Below are 14,949 nucleotides of genomic sequence, written 5' to 3' on the forward strand. Positions count from 1 at the left end.
TGTAATGAGGTTAATAAATTCTAGGAAAGGCTGTAATGAGGTTAATAAATTCTAGGGTAGGCTGTAAAGAAGTGTATAAATTCTAGGAAAGGCTGTAATGAGGTTAATAAATTCTAGGGTAGGCTGTAAGGAAGTGTATAAATTCTAGGAAAGGCTGTAATGAGGTTAATAAATTCTAGGAAAGGCTGTAATGAGGTTAATAAATTCTAGGGTAGGCTGTAAGGAAGTGTATAAATTCTAGGAAAGGCTGTAATGAGGTGAATAAATTCTAGGAAAGGCTGTAATGAGGTGAATAAATTCTAGAATAGGCTGTAATGAGGTGAATAAATTCTGGGAAAGGCTGTAAAGGTGTTGGCCTGACTAAATTCTAGGGTAGGCTGTAAGTGTATAAATTCTAGGGTAGGCTGTAAGGAAGTGTATAAATTCTAGGGTAGGCTGTAAGGAAGTGAATCAATTCTAGGGTAGGCTGTAATGAGGTGAATAAATTCTAGGAAAGGCTGTAATGAGGTGAATAAAATCTAGAATAGGCTGTAATGAGGTGAATAAATTCTAGGGTAGGCTGTAATGAGGTGACTAAACTCTACGGTAGGCTGTAATGAGGTGAATAAATTCTAGGGTAGGCTGTAAGGAAGTGAATAAATTCTAGGGTAGGCTGTAAGGAAGTGTATAAATTCTAGGAAAGGCTGTAATGAGGTTAATAAATTCTAGGAAAGGCTGTAATGAGGTTAATAAATTCTAGGGTAGGCTGTAAAGAAGTGTATAAATTCTAGGAAAGGCTGTAATGAGGTTAATAAATTCTAGGGTAGGCTGTAAGGAAGTGTATAAATTCTAGGAAAGGCTGTAATGAGGTTAATAAATTCTAGGGTAGGCTGTAAGGAAGTGTATAAATTCTAGGAAAGGCTGTAATGAGGTTAATAAATTCTAGGAAAGGCTGTAATGAGGTTAATAAATTCTAGGGTAGGCTGTAAGAAAGTGTGTAAATTCTAGGAAAGGCTGTAATGAGGTGAATAAATTCTAGGAAAGGCTGTAATGAGGTGAATAAATTCTAGAATAGGCTGTAATGAGGTGAATAAATTCTGGGAAAGGCTGTAAAGGTGTTGGCCTGACTAAATTCTAGGGTAGGCTGTAAGGAAGTGAATAAATTCTAGGGTAGGCTGTAAGGAAGTGTATAAATTCTAGGAAAGGCTGTAATGAGGTTAATAAATTCTAGGAAAGGCTGTAATGAGGTTAATAAATTCTAGGGTAGGCTGTAAAGAAGTGTATAAATTCTAGGAAAGGCTGTAATGAGGTTAATAAATTCTAGGGTAGGCTGTAAGGAAGTGTATAAATTCTAGGAAAGGCTGTAATGAGGTTAATAAATTCTAGGGTAGGCTGTAAGGAAGTGTATAAATTCTAGGAAAGGCTGTAATGAGGTTAATAAATTCTAGGAAAGGCTGTAATGAGGTTAATAAATTCTAGGGTAGGCTGTAAGGAAGTGTATAAATTCTAGGAAAGGCTGTAATGAGGTGAATAAATTCTAGGAAAGGCTGTAATGAGGTGAATAAATTCTAGAATAGGCTGTAATGAGGTGAATAAATTCTGGGAAAGGCTGTAAAGGTGTTGGCCTGACTAAATTCTAGGGTAGGCTGTAAGTAAGTGTATAAATTCTAGGGTAGGCTGTAAGGAAGTGTATAAATTCTAGGGTAGGCTGTAAGGAAGTGAATCAATTCTAGGGTAGGCTGTAATGAGGTGAATAAATTCTAGGGTAGGCTGTAATGAGGTGACTAAACTCTACGGTAGGCTGTAATGAGGTGAATAAATTCTAGGGTAGGCTGTAAGGAAGTGAATAAATTCTAGGGTAGGCTGTAAGGAAGTGTATAAATTCTAGGAAAGGCTGTAATGAGGTTAATAAATTCTAGGAAAGGCTGTAATGAGGTTAATAAATTCTAGGGTAGGCTGTAAAGAAGTGTATAAATTCTAGGAAAGGCTGTAATGAGGTTAATAAATTCTAGGGTAGGCTGTAAGGAAGTGTATAAATTCTAGGAAAGGCTGTAATGAGGTTAATAAATTCTAGGGTAGGCTGTAAGGAAGTGTATAAATTCTAGGAAAGGCTGTTATGAGGTTAATAAATTCTAGGAAAGGCTGTAATGAGGTTAATAAATTCTAGGGTAGGCTGTAAGGAAGTGTATAAATTCTAGGAAAGGCTGTAATGAGGTGAATAAATTCTAGGAAAGGCTGTAATGAGGTGAATAAATTCTAGAATAGGCTGTAATGAGGTGAATAAATTCTGGGAAAGGCTGTAAAGGTGTTGGCCTGACTAAATTCTAGGGTAGGCTGTAAGGAAGTGTATAAATTCTAGGGTAGGCTGTAAGGAAGTGAATCAATTCTAGGGTAGGCTGTAATGAGGTGACTAAATTCTAGGGTAGGCTGTAATGAGGTTAATAAATTCTAGTGTAGGCTGTAAGGAAGTGTATAAATTCTAGGAAAGGTTGTAATGAGGTGAATAAATTCTAGGGTAGCCTGTAAGGAACAGCAATTCAGAGGTTAAAATGCACACTGGATGAAACTGAATCAGGCCAGACTTATAAATCCCTGTGATGTTCTGGCCACACATACATATCTCATACAGTTGTATCTTTACATACAGATCTATCTTTACAGAGTTTTACATATTTACAAACACCACAAACTCAAGAGTTGTTCATGTTCATAGACAATATTGATCATCAGGGTCGTCGGGGGGGGGCTGCACATTGACATGCATGCGCATGACTCAAGCTCACACGTACAAAACTATTCTAGCTCTATACTACACGCAGCTATTTTAGCTCTATACTGCACACAACTATTCTAGCTCTATACTACACGCAGCTATTCTAGCTCTATACTGCACGCAGCTATTCTAGCCCTATACTGCACGTAGCTATTGTGCACACCGCTATTCTAGCTCTATACTGCACGACCTATTCAAGCTCTATACTGCAGGTAGCTATTCTGCACGCAGCTATTCTAGCTCTATACTGCACGCAGCTATTCTAGCTCTATACTGCACGCAGCTATTCTAGCTCTATACTTCACGCAGCTATTCTAGCTGTATACTGCACGCAGCTATTCTAGCTCTACACTGCACGCAGCTATTCTAGCTCTATACTGCACGCAGCTATTCTAGCTCTATACTTCACGCAGCTATTCTAGCTGTATACTGCACGCAGCTATTCTAGCTCTACACTGCACGCAGCTATTCTAGCGCTATACTGAACGCAGCTATTTTAGCTCTATGCTGCACGCAGCTATTCTACCTCTATACTTCACGCAGCTATTCTAGCTCTATGCTGCACGCAGATATTCTAGCTCTATACTGCACGCAGCTATTCTAGCGCTATACTGCACGCAGCTTTTCTGCACGCAGGTATTCTAGCTCTATACTGCACGCAGCTATTCTAGCTCTATACTGCACGCAGCTATTCTAGCTCTATACTGCACGCAGCTATTCTAGCGCTATACTGCACGCAGTTGTTCTAGCTCTATACTGCACGTTTCTATTCTGCACGCAGCTATTCTAGCTCTATACTGCACGCAGCTATTCTAGCGCTATACTGCACGCAGCTATTCTAGCTCTATACTGCACGTAGCTATTCTAGCTCTATTCTGCACGTAGCTATTGTGCACACCGCTATTCTAACTCTATACTGCACGACCTATTCTAGCTCTATACTGCACGCAGCTATTCTAGCCCTATACTGCACGCAGCTATTCTAGCCATATACTGCACGCAGCTATTCTAGCTCTATTCTGCACGCAGCTATTCTAGCTCTATACTGCACGCAGCTATTCTAGCTCTATACTGCACCTTGCTATTCTAGCTCTATACTGCACGTAGCTATTCTAGCTCTATTCTGCACGCAGCTATTCTAGCTCTATACTGCACGTAGCTATTCTAGCTCTATTCTGCACGCAGCTATTCTAGCTCTGTACTGCACGTAGCTATTCTAGCTCTATACTGCACGCAGCTATTCAAATTCTACTGCGTGTGTAATCTCGGTGCAATTCATTTTCAACACGTACAATAATACAGCATCACGCACATAGTTTGGAAATGGAAACGGATGATCCGCTGTGGCGACCCCTAACGGGAGCAGCTGAAAGTAGTAGTAGTAGTAGTAGTAGTAGTAGTAGTAGTAGTAGTAGCAGTAGTAGTAGTAGTAGATCATGCACATGGTTTATTTTACATTTACAGTTTAATTTCGCATAGTTACCTGATTATAAATATTTGTCAGCCACAGCCACTTACTATCCTCATTCCTCACCTTGGGCGTAATCGTCATCCTGTGTCCATGTTCTCGTCCTGCTGCTGGCGCGGCCCGGAAGGCTTACTAGCCATAGTACTAGCCATAGTACTAGCCACAGTACTAGCCACAGTACTAGCCACAGTGCCCGTGTGGGTGGTGCTGATGGAAGCCCGTTTCCGACACATTAAACAAAAGAACGTTTGTGTAATTGCAACTTTATTTCTTGGAATTCTGACTTTACTTCTCGGCATTCTGACTTTACTTCTCGGAATTCTGACTTTACTTCTTGGAATTCCGACAGGTGCTGGCTTCACAGCCGCTGGCTTTGGACACTTGCTCAGCCACCACATCTGGAAGTGTTGACAAATTTATCCAGCGATCCTCGCAGCGACTTATGAAATTCTTCTTTCTTTTTAGTTTTTTTTTCTTCTTTTACCAACCACTGTTCTGCCGACGAAATTATCGAGTATAGATTACAGAGTATAGATTATGACTAATTGATGACTTAATTGATTATGGCTAATGACTATTGCAAACTGTTCTCTTCTCTAACATGTCTTTTCTCTCTCTCTGAATGATGTCTTCTCCTTTCTCTTTCTCTGTGTTTGAATGGTGTCATGTCAGTCTCCCCTGTGGGCATGTGCAGTCGGTTCTCCTCCCAGGTCTCCGTGGTGATGGTGGTCGCCATTTGGATGCTGCCTGCCCTTCCACTCCTCACATAAGTATTTCTTCTATTACATGATGATGCTGGTCACGTGGCCTGGGTCCTGGACTGCTCCGTTGGCATGTGGACACTGCTTGGCATCCTGTGCATCATGTTCTTCATATATTTTATGTCCATTATAATTCTGTTATCCTCTTTCAATGTTGTATTATGTAAATTACGTGAACACAACATCCATTGCACGCTGTCCGTCTTGGGAGAGAGATCCTCCTCTGTTGCTCTCCCTGAGGTTTCTTCCTATTGTTTCTCCCTGTTAAAGGGGTTTTTAGGGAGTTTTCCTCATCCGATGAGAGGGTCTAAGGACAGGATGTTGTGTTGCTGTTAAGCCCACTGAGGCAAATTTATAATTTGTGATATTGGGCCATAGAAATAAAATAGATTTGATTTGATTTGATTCTTTAGCACCTACCTGTGTTGATGAACTCGGTCACGGTCTCATGCAGCCAACAGTTCCCGCTTCCTGTTGCTTGCGGTGAGCAGTGAGATGGACTACTACACTATGTAATGACTCGATATCGAAAATGAAAAAAACCCGAGTAATTTGTTAGATCTTTTTTCATGACCTTGACTGCATAATGGAATTTTAGAAGCAAGAACAGTCATAAAAAAATATTTAAAGGAAAAAACCCTGTAGGATTGCAGGCCAGGTGCGAGGCCCGGTGCGGCCACACTCTTTGCATAGCCCATGCGACGTTTCTGCTGATCAGATGATCAAGGCCAGATATTGATTAGGCGGTCTTGGATAATTAGAAAATGATAAAACAATCTCGTTCATTGAGGAGTCATTCATTTCTGTCTCTGTATTGTTTCTTTGTCGTGGATCCTGCAACATGTACTGTTGTTGTCATTCCCTCTCCAAAGTTTAGTTTTACAATTCAAATCATATCGCTGATGTAAAAAGGGTATAACCAATGAAAACACCCAAACAACGGTTGCAAAAGTGGTTTTCATTTATTGTCAAATAAAACCAAGGTCACAGATATTGACAACACAACAAATAAAGAGAAAAAAAACTATTTAGTGAAGCTAACAAAACCATTTCAACCTTCCAACTTATCAGGTATATAAATCAAAGAAAAAAACAATATAAAATATAAACCTGTTGGGGTTTGCATGGAGCGGCTAAATGTGTCTGCATGCTACCAGGAGCTGAAGTCACCAAAGCCGCTCTTGCCTTTGGACTTCTTGGCTCCCGTTCCGCTGGTGGATGGTCCGCTCTCCTCCACCGCTGCTGGGCGTTTTCTGCATGAGAAGAACCAACAACCGGAAGGGTCAGACATGATTCATCTGCTAGGCTTCGCCAATGCCGAGCATAGCGAACCCAGGCATACAAATTTGGATTCTTCAAGAAACATTGTGTGGTTTAATATGACAGTCTGCCTGTGTGTCCACAAGGGCAGACTCACACACAAGTGGCCTTCCCCAGACTTACATTAAGGTGCCAAACCGACATCAACCAGACAGGAAGTCACTAAAGAAACCAGGCTGTTGACGTGTTATCAGAGTCACAGCGGGATTTGGAACCACTTAATGACCTTTCCAGGTCATTGTCACTGCTGATCACAGCAAAGAAGACCAAGCTAGTCTGACTGGCTGCTGATGAGACTCAGTATTTATCCTCTAGGAGTTGTTGTCAGAGCTATAGATGTCCATGGCTCTTTGTGTCCCGATGTTTACCAAGGCTCGTCGCTAACAGAGCCATAGATATGAGTGGCTCTTTTGTGTACCGATGTTTGGCCGCGTCCGTCGTTATCGGAGCTATTGATATGCGTGGCTCTCCTGTTACCGATGTCCAGCCGCGCCCGTCCCCATTTGCATTTGTTTAGCAGCGACGGTGGTTGGGGGTGTTAGTTTCGACTTCATTGTTCAGTGGTCATGAGAGTGGTTGGAGTCGTTAGTGAGCGACTGTTGTTCTTGGAGGCTAGGCTTCTTGAGTCTCCTGGGTAGAGATGAAAGGACAGCATTGTAAGTGGGAGATAGGTGGTGTTGCAGACCTCCTCCTCTGTTGAGGGATGGTTTTCCAGTTTTGCATAGATGGCTTCCTTCACCCCTCTTTCAAACCATCTATCTTCCCTGTCCAAAATGTGTACGTTGCTGTCCTGGAAGGAGTGTGTCTTCTCTTTAGGTGTAGATAGACTGCTGAGTCTTGTCCTGAGGAGTTTGGCCTTCTGTGTTGGGCCATCCGTTTGTGTAGTGGTTGTTTGGTTTCTCCTATGTATAGGTCAGTGCAATCCTCATTGCATTGTACAGCATACACCAGACTGCTTTTCCGGGTGTGTGGTACACGGTCTTTGGGATGAACCAGTCTTTGTCGGAGTGTGTTGCTGGGTTTGAAGTATACCGGGATGCGGTGTTTGTTGAAAATTCTCCTGAGTTTCTCGGAGACCCCAGAAACATACGGGATGACTGTGCTATTCCTTCTGTTCCTTTTCTCCTCCTCACTCACCTGGTTGGTCTTTTTGGAACGTGTTGCAGTTTTCACAAAGGTCCAACTGGGATAGCCGCAGGTTTTTAAAGGGTTAGGGTTAGGACAACGACTCCAAGAGGATAAATATCTGAGTCTCATCACCAGCCAGTCAGACTAGCTTGGTCTAGTCAGAAAGGCACGAACTGAGGAAGCCTCTTGGATGAGAGGCAAAACGTCTTCACGGATATATACCAAGTCCAGTTGCACTTGATTCAACTCCTTTGGATAACTTGTGCCATGTTAACCCCAATGAAGAAAGGGTAGCCTATGTCAAGAAGACAAATTTACAGTCATTTATTTACAGACAAGTGATATATGCATTTGCAGTGTCTTATTGGCAAATTGCCCACTTGTTTTAATGGGATATGATCTTAAACTAAATTTAAGATTTCTGAATCGAGGCTTATTGTTTGGCAGTCGTGTATCCAGACTCCACAACACCAGGACTTGCTGGGAGTGGATATACGACATGAGGACTTGCTGGGCGTGGACATATGACATGAAGACTTGCTGGGAGTGGATCTACAACATGAGGACTTGCTGGGAGTGGATGTACGATATGACGACTTGCTGGGAGTGGCTCTACGACATGAGGACTTGCTGGGAGTGGACGTACGACATGATGACTTGCTGGGAGTGGATCTGTGACATGAGGTCTTGCTGGGAGTGGACGTACGACATGAGGACTTGCTGGAAGTGGATCGAGTGGCTCTACGACATGAGGTCTTGCTGGGAGTGGATATATCCCATGAGGACTTGTTGGGAGTGGACGTACGACATGAAGACTTACTGGGAGTGGATGTATGACATGAGGACTTGCTGGGAGTGAACGTACGACATGAGGATTTGCTGGGCGTGGACGTACAATATGAGGACTTGCTGGGAGTGGCCATATCACATGAGGACATGACTTGCTGGGAGTGGATCTACGACATGAGGACTTGCTAGGAGTAGCCATACGACATGAGGACTTGCTGGGAGTGGACATACGACATGAGGACTTGCTGGGAGTGGATATACGACAGTGAGTAGGTGGAACAGAATGTCCTGTTCCCAAAGCATTAAATCCCCATTTTGTTAGACATCCTATTTTCTCTACTATATCAGCACATATTGAAAAGTCTGTACCAAAAAAAAAGGAGGATTTTAATCAAGGGGTTGGATACCTAATTCAAAAGTACCACAGTCTGATTGTATTTTGCTCTGTCAGTCATTTTTTTGAAGTCGGGTTTCATCATTTCTGCTATTTGAATATTTTTTCAAATGGTAAAATAACACACACACACACACCTCCACCACCCCCACTCCTTGGAGCCTTTGCCAGATGCTGGTAACCTTATCTAAGGTCATTAATTCTTTAGAATTCTTGGGTGACTTGAGTGAACTCTCCCTAGTTCTCCACACGTCTGAATTAATGTGAATTTTAACCATCTTGTAATCCAGTCTATATTACTCAGCAAATGTTTTCATGAGAAACAGTTCAACTCCCATATCTGCGATATAAAATGACTGAGTTATTAAGTCAAATTTAATGCATCGTTGTGTGGCCACACTGCCATCCAGTGACCGATTTTGGTAGGACAAGTTTCTGAATTGATAAAGCCTAATGACAATTACTGTATTGATTTCTTAGTGCATTATCTACGATGATTTCAATACTCTTATAGAATTGAAATACATTCTACTTCCACTTAGTTCTTAACCACAGTTTAGAGAATTATGATTTTATTATTCTGTATTCACTTGTGTCATTAATATTATGCAATTTCTACGTGTCCCCTCTGAGAATCAACACCTTAATGTGGTGGAGGGGTTTGTGTGTCCCAGTGATCCTGGGAGCTGTGTCGTCGGGAGCAATAGCTCCTGGTAGGGTCTCCCAAGGCAAACTGGTCCCAGGGAAGGGGCCAGACTTAGAGCGATTCCCAAGAAACCCAATGAAATTACACCAGCAGAGTTACAGCACCTCGCCTGGAAAAGGGAAACCGGGGCCCCCTCCTGGAGCCAGACCTGGGAAGGGAGCTCGCCAGCGAGCGTCTGGTGGCCAGGCCTTGGCCCATGGGGCCCAGTCAGGCCCAGCCAGAAAAAACATGGAGCCACCACCCCGTGGACCCACCACATGCAGGGATGAGCATTGGGTTAGGGCACAATGCAGGCCAGGTGGCAGGCAAAGGCGGGCACCAGGGCGTGCCGACTTTCGGCATCACAGATTGGTCCTCGGGACGTGGAATGTCACCTCTCTGGCAGGGAAGGAGCCTGAGTTGGTGCGGAAAGTGGAGCGGTACTAACTAGATATAGTTGGGCTCACCTCCAGCCATAGCATGGGCTCTGGTACCAAATTCCTGGAGAGGGGCTGGACTTTACTTTTCCGGAGTTGGCCAAGGTGACAGGCACTGGACGGGTGTGGGGATACTCACAAGTCCCCGGTTGAGCGCCGCCGTGTTGGAGTTCTCCCCAGGGAATGAGAGGGTCACCTCTATACGACTGCGAGTCGCTGGGGGGAAGGCTCTGACTGTTGTGTGTGCTTATGCACCGAATAGCAGTTTGGAGTATCCGGCCTTCTTGGAGTCTCTGGGTGGTGTCCTGGATAGAGCTCCGCCTCGGGACTCTATAGTTCTGCTGGGGGACTTCAACACTCATGTGGGCAACAATGAAGAAACCTGGAGGGGTGTGATTGAGAGGAACAGCCTCCAGGATCTGAACCTGAGCAGTGCCTTGTTATTGGACTACTGTGCAAGTCATGGATTGGCCATAATAAACACCATGTTCGAACATAAGATAGTTCATAAGTGTACTTGGTACCAGAACACCTTAGGCCGAAGATCAATGGTAGACTTTGTGGTCGTATCATCAGAACTGCGGCCGTATGTTTTGGACACTCGGGGGAAGAAAGGAGCAGAGCTGTCAACTGATCACCACCTGGTGGTGAATTGGATCAGATGGTGGGGAAGGCTGCCGGACAGACCTGGCAAACCCAAACGTGTAGTGAGGGTGAACTGGGAACATCTGGCGGAGGCCCCTGTCTGTGAGGTCTTCAACTCCCACCTCCGGAAGAAGTTCTCATGTATCCCGAGGGAGGCTGGGGACATGGAGTCTGAATGGGCCATGTTCAAAGCCTCTATTGCAGATGCGGCAGGCAGGAGCTGTGGCCATAAGGTCATCGGTGCCTGTTGAGGCAGCAACCTAAGAACGCGCTGGTGGACACCAGCGGTGAGGGAAGCCGTCAGGCTAAAGAAGGAGACTTGGTTAGCCCAGCGGTCTCCTGAAGCAGCAGACAGGTACTGGGATGCCAGAAGGGCTGCGGCTGCGACGGTCGTGGAAGGAGAAACTCGGGTGTGGGGGGAGTTCGGCGAGGCTATGGAGGACTTTCGGTTGGCCTCAAAGAAGTTCTGGCATTGTTGGGCTGTCTTGGTTGACACGCCTCTTTAATGTCGCGTGGAGGTCGGGGACAGTACCTGTGGAGCGGCAGACTGGGGTGGTGGTTCCTGTATTTAAAAAGGGGGACTGGAGGGGGTACTCCAATTATCAGGGCATCACATTGCGCAGTCTCCCTGGGAAAGTCTACTCTAGGGCGCTGGAAAAGAGGCTCCGACCAATTGTCAAACCTCGGATCCAGGAGGAACAATGCGGAGGAGGAGGAGGCATGTGGTAGTCTGCAGCCCTCCCCGGATTGGCAGAGGGGGTGGAGCAGTGACCAAGATGGCTCGGAAGAGTGGGGTAATTGGCCGGGTACAATTGGGAAGAAAAAGGGGGGGAAAGCCACAAAAAAAGTTGTTTACATCTTTTTAAAGGTGACTTTTCTTTTTGTGTGCGTCCAAGGGCTATGTACTCCTGCTCCGGTTTGAAAGGGCTAGTTTACCCCAACATGTTTTTCCTCTTACCTGTAGTGCTGTTTATCCATCTAGATCGTTTTGGTGTGAGTTGCAGAGTTTTGGCGATATCGGCTGTAAAGATGTCTGTCTTCTCTCCAATACAATGGAACTGGATGGCACTTGGCTTGTGTTGCTCAAAGCGGCAACAGCTATGTCTCTTTCCAAAAATCATGACCCGGTTACTCAAGATAATCCACAGACCTTGTTGTGAGCAGTTTCATGTAGGTGTAGTTTGGTGTAAGAAAATAGTTCCCAAAAGAAACTGCTCACAACAAGGTCTGTGGATTATCTTGAGTAACCGGGTCATGATTTCTGGAAAGACACATAGCTGTTTTGCGGTGAACTGTCCCTCTAAGATTTTTTTTTTTTCTGCTGCATCCTCATTTTTTTCTCTCTGTATTTGGGCTTGCATTTTCAACTTCTGCTTACTACTTGAAAGCTCATCAAGAAAAACATTCAAAGACCACAAGGAAGCCAAAAACATCAGTCTAGCCATTGCACACCAGTTTGCCACGTATATTTTGTTAATCTTTTATTTGAGCCTTTTGTTGAAATTTTTGTGTATTTAAGTTGTTTTGCATTTTATGCACTCAATCCTCATTCTGTTTAATGAGTTGATTGGTGTCATTTCCCCCAAATCTGCAGAGACTGAGACTTTTTCAGTAACTTTTGTGGTTAGAGTAGAGCTCTCGCATCTGATTCTGCCACCGGTCAGTAAACGCCCCAAGACCGGAACAAACTATTTTCTTATTTTTTGTATTGTATTGCTTCTGTGTCATCTCAGCTAGGCCTCTCCAAACGTAGATCCATTCTCAAAAGCAGTTCTCCTCTGGCTGTTACCATGGCAACCCGAAGTCCACCGAGCCTACTCCAACACACTCGAGGCTGGTCAGAAAAGCCTCAGCCATCCATCACCGCGGAAACAAGTAGGACAAAACTCATCTTCCACGCATTCTGCATATGAGAGTTGATGCAAAAGTGCTATCCTAAATTATTTTCTTTTTTTCAATTGGCTTTAGTCACACCTCATTGAGTTCAGATTCATTTCTGATTTCGTTAACCTCAAAATTAATTAGTTCATTCATTCTGTCAGCAACAACTTGTTAGTTTAATGCCCATTCACGTATCCACCCCTTCATTTATTTTCCCATTCATTCAGCCATTCACATTTAATTTCTTTCACTACGTGTTCTGATTGTATATATGTATATATGCTCATTTATCCCATCCCCCAGGAACGAGTATACTAGAGGGACCACTACGGTTGGGCGGTTTGGAGACAAAGCAAGAGAGACAAGATGGAGATGGTTTGGACATGTGTGGAGGAGAGATGCTGGGTATACTGGGAGAAGGATGCTGAATATGGAGCTGCCAGGGAAGAGAAGAGGAAGGCCAAAGAGGAGGTTTATGGATGTGGTGAGGGAGGTGGCTGGTGTGACAGAGGAAGATGCAGAGGAAAGGAAGAGATGGAAACGGATGATCCGCTGTGGCGACCCCTAATGGGTGCAGCCGAAAGTAGTGGTAGTAGTAGTAGTAGTAGTAGCTCATTTATCCCATTAATAAGTCAATAAATATTTCCATCTAGAGCAAGTCGTTATTGTGCATATTTTCTTCATCTGAGGGGTGGTGTGATTACTATCTTTGTGTTGTGTGTTTCTTTGGAGCAGAAATAAAAATGCCTGAACTGGAGTTCACAACTTTCAGAACTGTGACTGACTAATTTGGTTTATTTTATGTTCTTTCCTCTGTAAAGTGATGCCCCAATTTTCAACGAGTGCAAAATGTAAATTATAGAGTAGTACGCTACACAAGATTTGTCTATCAGCTCCTTCCCAGTGTCCACAGTACACGCCGTAGCCCTGCGGTTCTCAATCCAGTCACCAGAACTGCCAGTTTTCTATTCTGTAACATAGTTCAAGCTGAAATCCATTATTTACCCAACTGTCCCTCCTTGTGGCAATGAGACGTGCACACCAGGTGTAGCAGCCATTATGGCTCATGTGCCGTCAGCTCAGCAGTAAACTGTTCCCACCCTTGTAAAAATGGCATCCTTAGACCAAAGCTAACAGGCAATCTAATATATTACAAACTACATCAAACTATATGGGAACACTATTGTACAGTACAATATTGATCGTAGTGGGGAGATCCAGGTAGCGTAGTGGTCTATTCCATTGCCCACCAACACGGGGATCGCCAGGTCGAATCCCCGTGTTGCCTCCGGCTTGGTCGGGCGTCCCTACAGACACAATTGGCCGTGTCTGCAGGTGGGAAGCCGGATGTGGGTATGTGTCCTGGTCGCTGCACTAGTGCCTCCTCTGGTTGGTCAGGGTGCCTGTTCAGGGGGAGGGGGACCTGGGGGGAATAGCATGAGCTTCCCACCTGCTACGCCCCTCTGGCCAAACCCCCTTACTGTCAGGTGAAAAGAAGCGGCTGGTGACCCCACATGTATGGGAGGGGACGTGGTAGTCTGCAGCCCTCCCCGGATCAGCAGAGGGAATGCAGCAGCATCCGGGACGGCTCCGAAGAGTGGGGTAATTGGCCAAGTACAATTGGGGAGAAGAAGGGGTGGGGGGGATTGATTGTAGAATTGGTAGATTAGCTGTCCAACAGCAGCATCACCACGCTGTCACCACGTTTCAACCCTTCTTCCTGTTAGAGTAGGAACATGTTCGCTGCAGCACCGGTGTTCAGCCTACCAGTCAAGAATTTCAACAGTGGTATATGGAGGGTGTCTCCACCATGGGAAAGACAACAGTATTATGAACAGATGAAGCATTATGTAACCTGACTGCGTTGGAAAGTCCCGGATTTCATGTTTAGTTGCATTCACCTGTTGTTCCTGTTATTCCAGCCGCTAACCAGGGAAGATTTAGGCCTGAAACAAGAGGCGAATGTAATGAACTACTGGCCAGAATATTAAACCTGCAGAACCGGTCTGACAGCACCGGGGCAGACTACCAGGGCAGGCTAAGCTAACTGTTAGCCCATGCAGACTGGTGGTTCTGACAGTCATCCTGGCTGGCGTTTGTTCCCTTGGACTGATTTTTTGTTTAGTTTGGATATGTGTTAGTTTGGGTATGTGTGTTCTTGTAGTTTTTGGATGTGTTTTCTGTGTTGCACTGCTGTGGGCTGAGGGAAACTGCATTTCGTTTCGTTTCATGTACACAAGTGCATGAAGTGAAATGACAAATAAAGTGTTCCTGATTCCTGATGGTACCTGAGAACTGGATCGACAACCAATACCATAACCCGTTGAAGAAAGCAATTTCCCCAATAAAATACACCATCACTTCCTTGTTACGGGACACTTTACAATGGGTAATTTCCACAAAGCAGTCAGTCAAAGACGAGCTACAGCTGTTCTGACAACTCTCTGCGGTTGGTATGCCAACTCTCTGTGTAGCCAGGAGCCATTAGGTGATATCTCCATTTTATCTTCTCTTTTTTTGTGTATGCACACGACAATGACGAAAACCTTTCAGTTGCAGCACTCTTGTTTAATAACTGTGGTTTATAAGCTCATGGCTGCCTCTCATACATGCTGCGTCAGTGCTGTACTGTATACTGACAGAGAAGAAAGTCCTCTTGGGTGTTACTACTAATACTACTACTACTACT

General features: G+C 44.5%; 1 protein-coding gene across 1 annotated transcript in view; it reads right to left on the reverse strand.

Moving 5' to 3' along the window:
* Positions 1 to 5,937: 5,937 nt before the first annotated feature.
* The window catches only part of ppil2 (peptidylprolyl isomerase (cyclophilin)-like 2), a 105,108-nt gene continuing 96,096 nt past the window's right edge, over positions 5,938 to 14,949 (reverse strand). Inside the window, exon 20 of the mRNA XM_056287391.1 lies at positions 5,938 to 6,234. Within this exon, the coding sequence (XP_056143366.1) occupies positions 6,132 to 6,234 (103 nt within the window). The 3' untranslated portion in view covers positions 5,938 to 6,131. The remainder of the gene's footprint in view (positions 6,235 to 14,949) is intronic.

The sequence above is a fragment of the Lampris incognitus genome, chromosome 1 (genome assembly GCF_029633865.1).
Source record: "Lampris incognitus isolate fLamInc1 chromosome 1, fLamInc1.hap2, whole genome shotgun sequence".
NCBI classification, from domain to species: domain Eukaryota; kingdom Metazoa; phylum Chordata; class Actinopteri; order Lampriformes; family Lampridae; genus Lampris; species Lampris incognitus.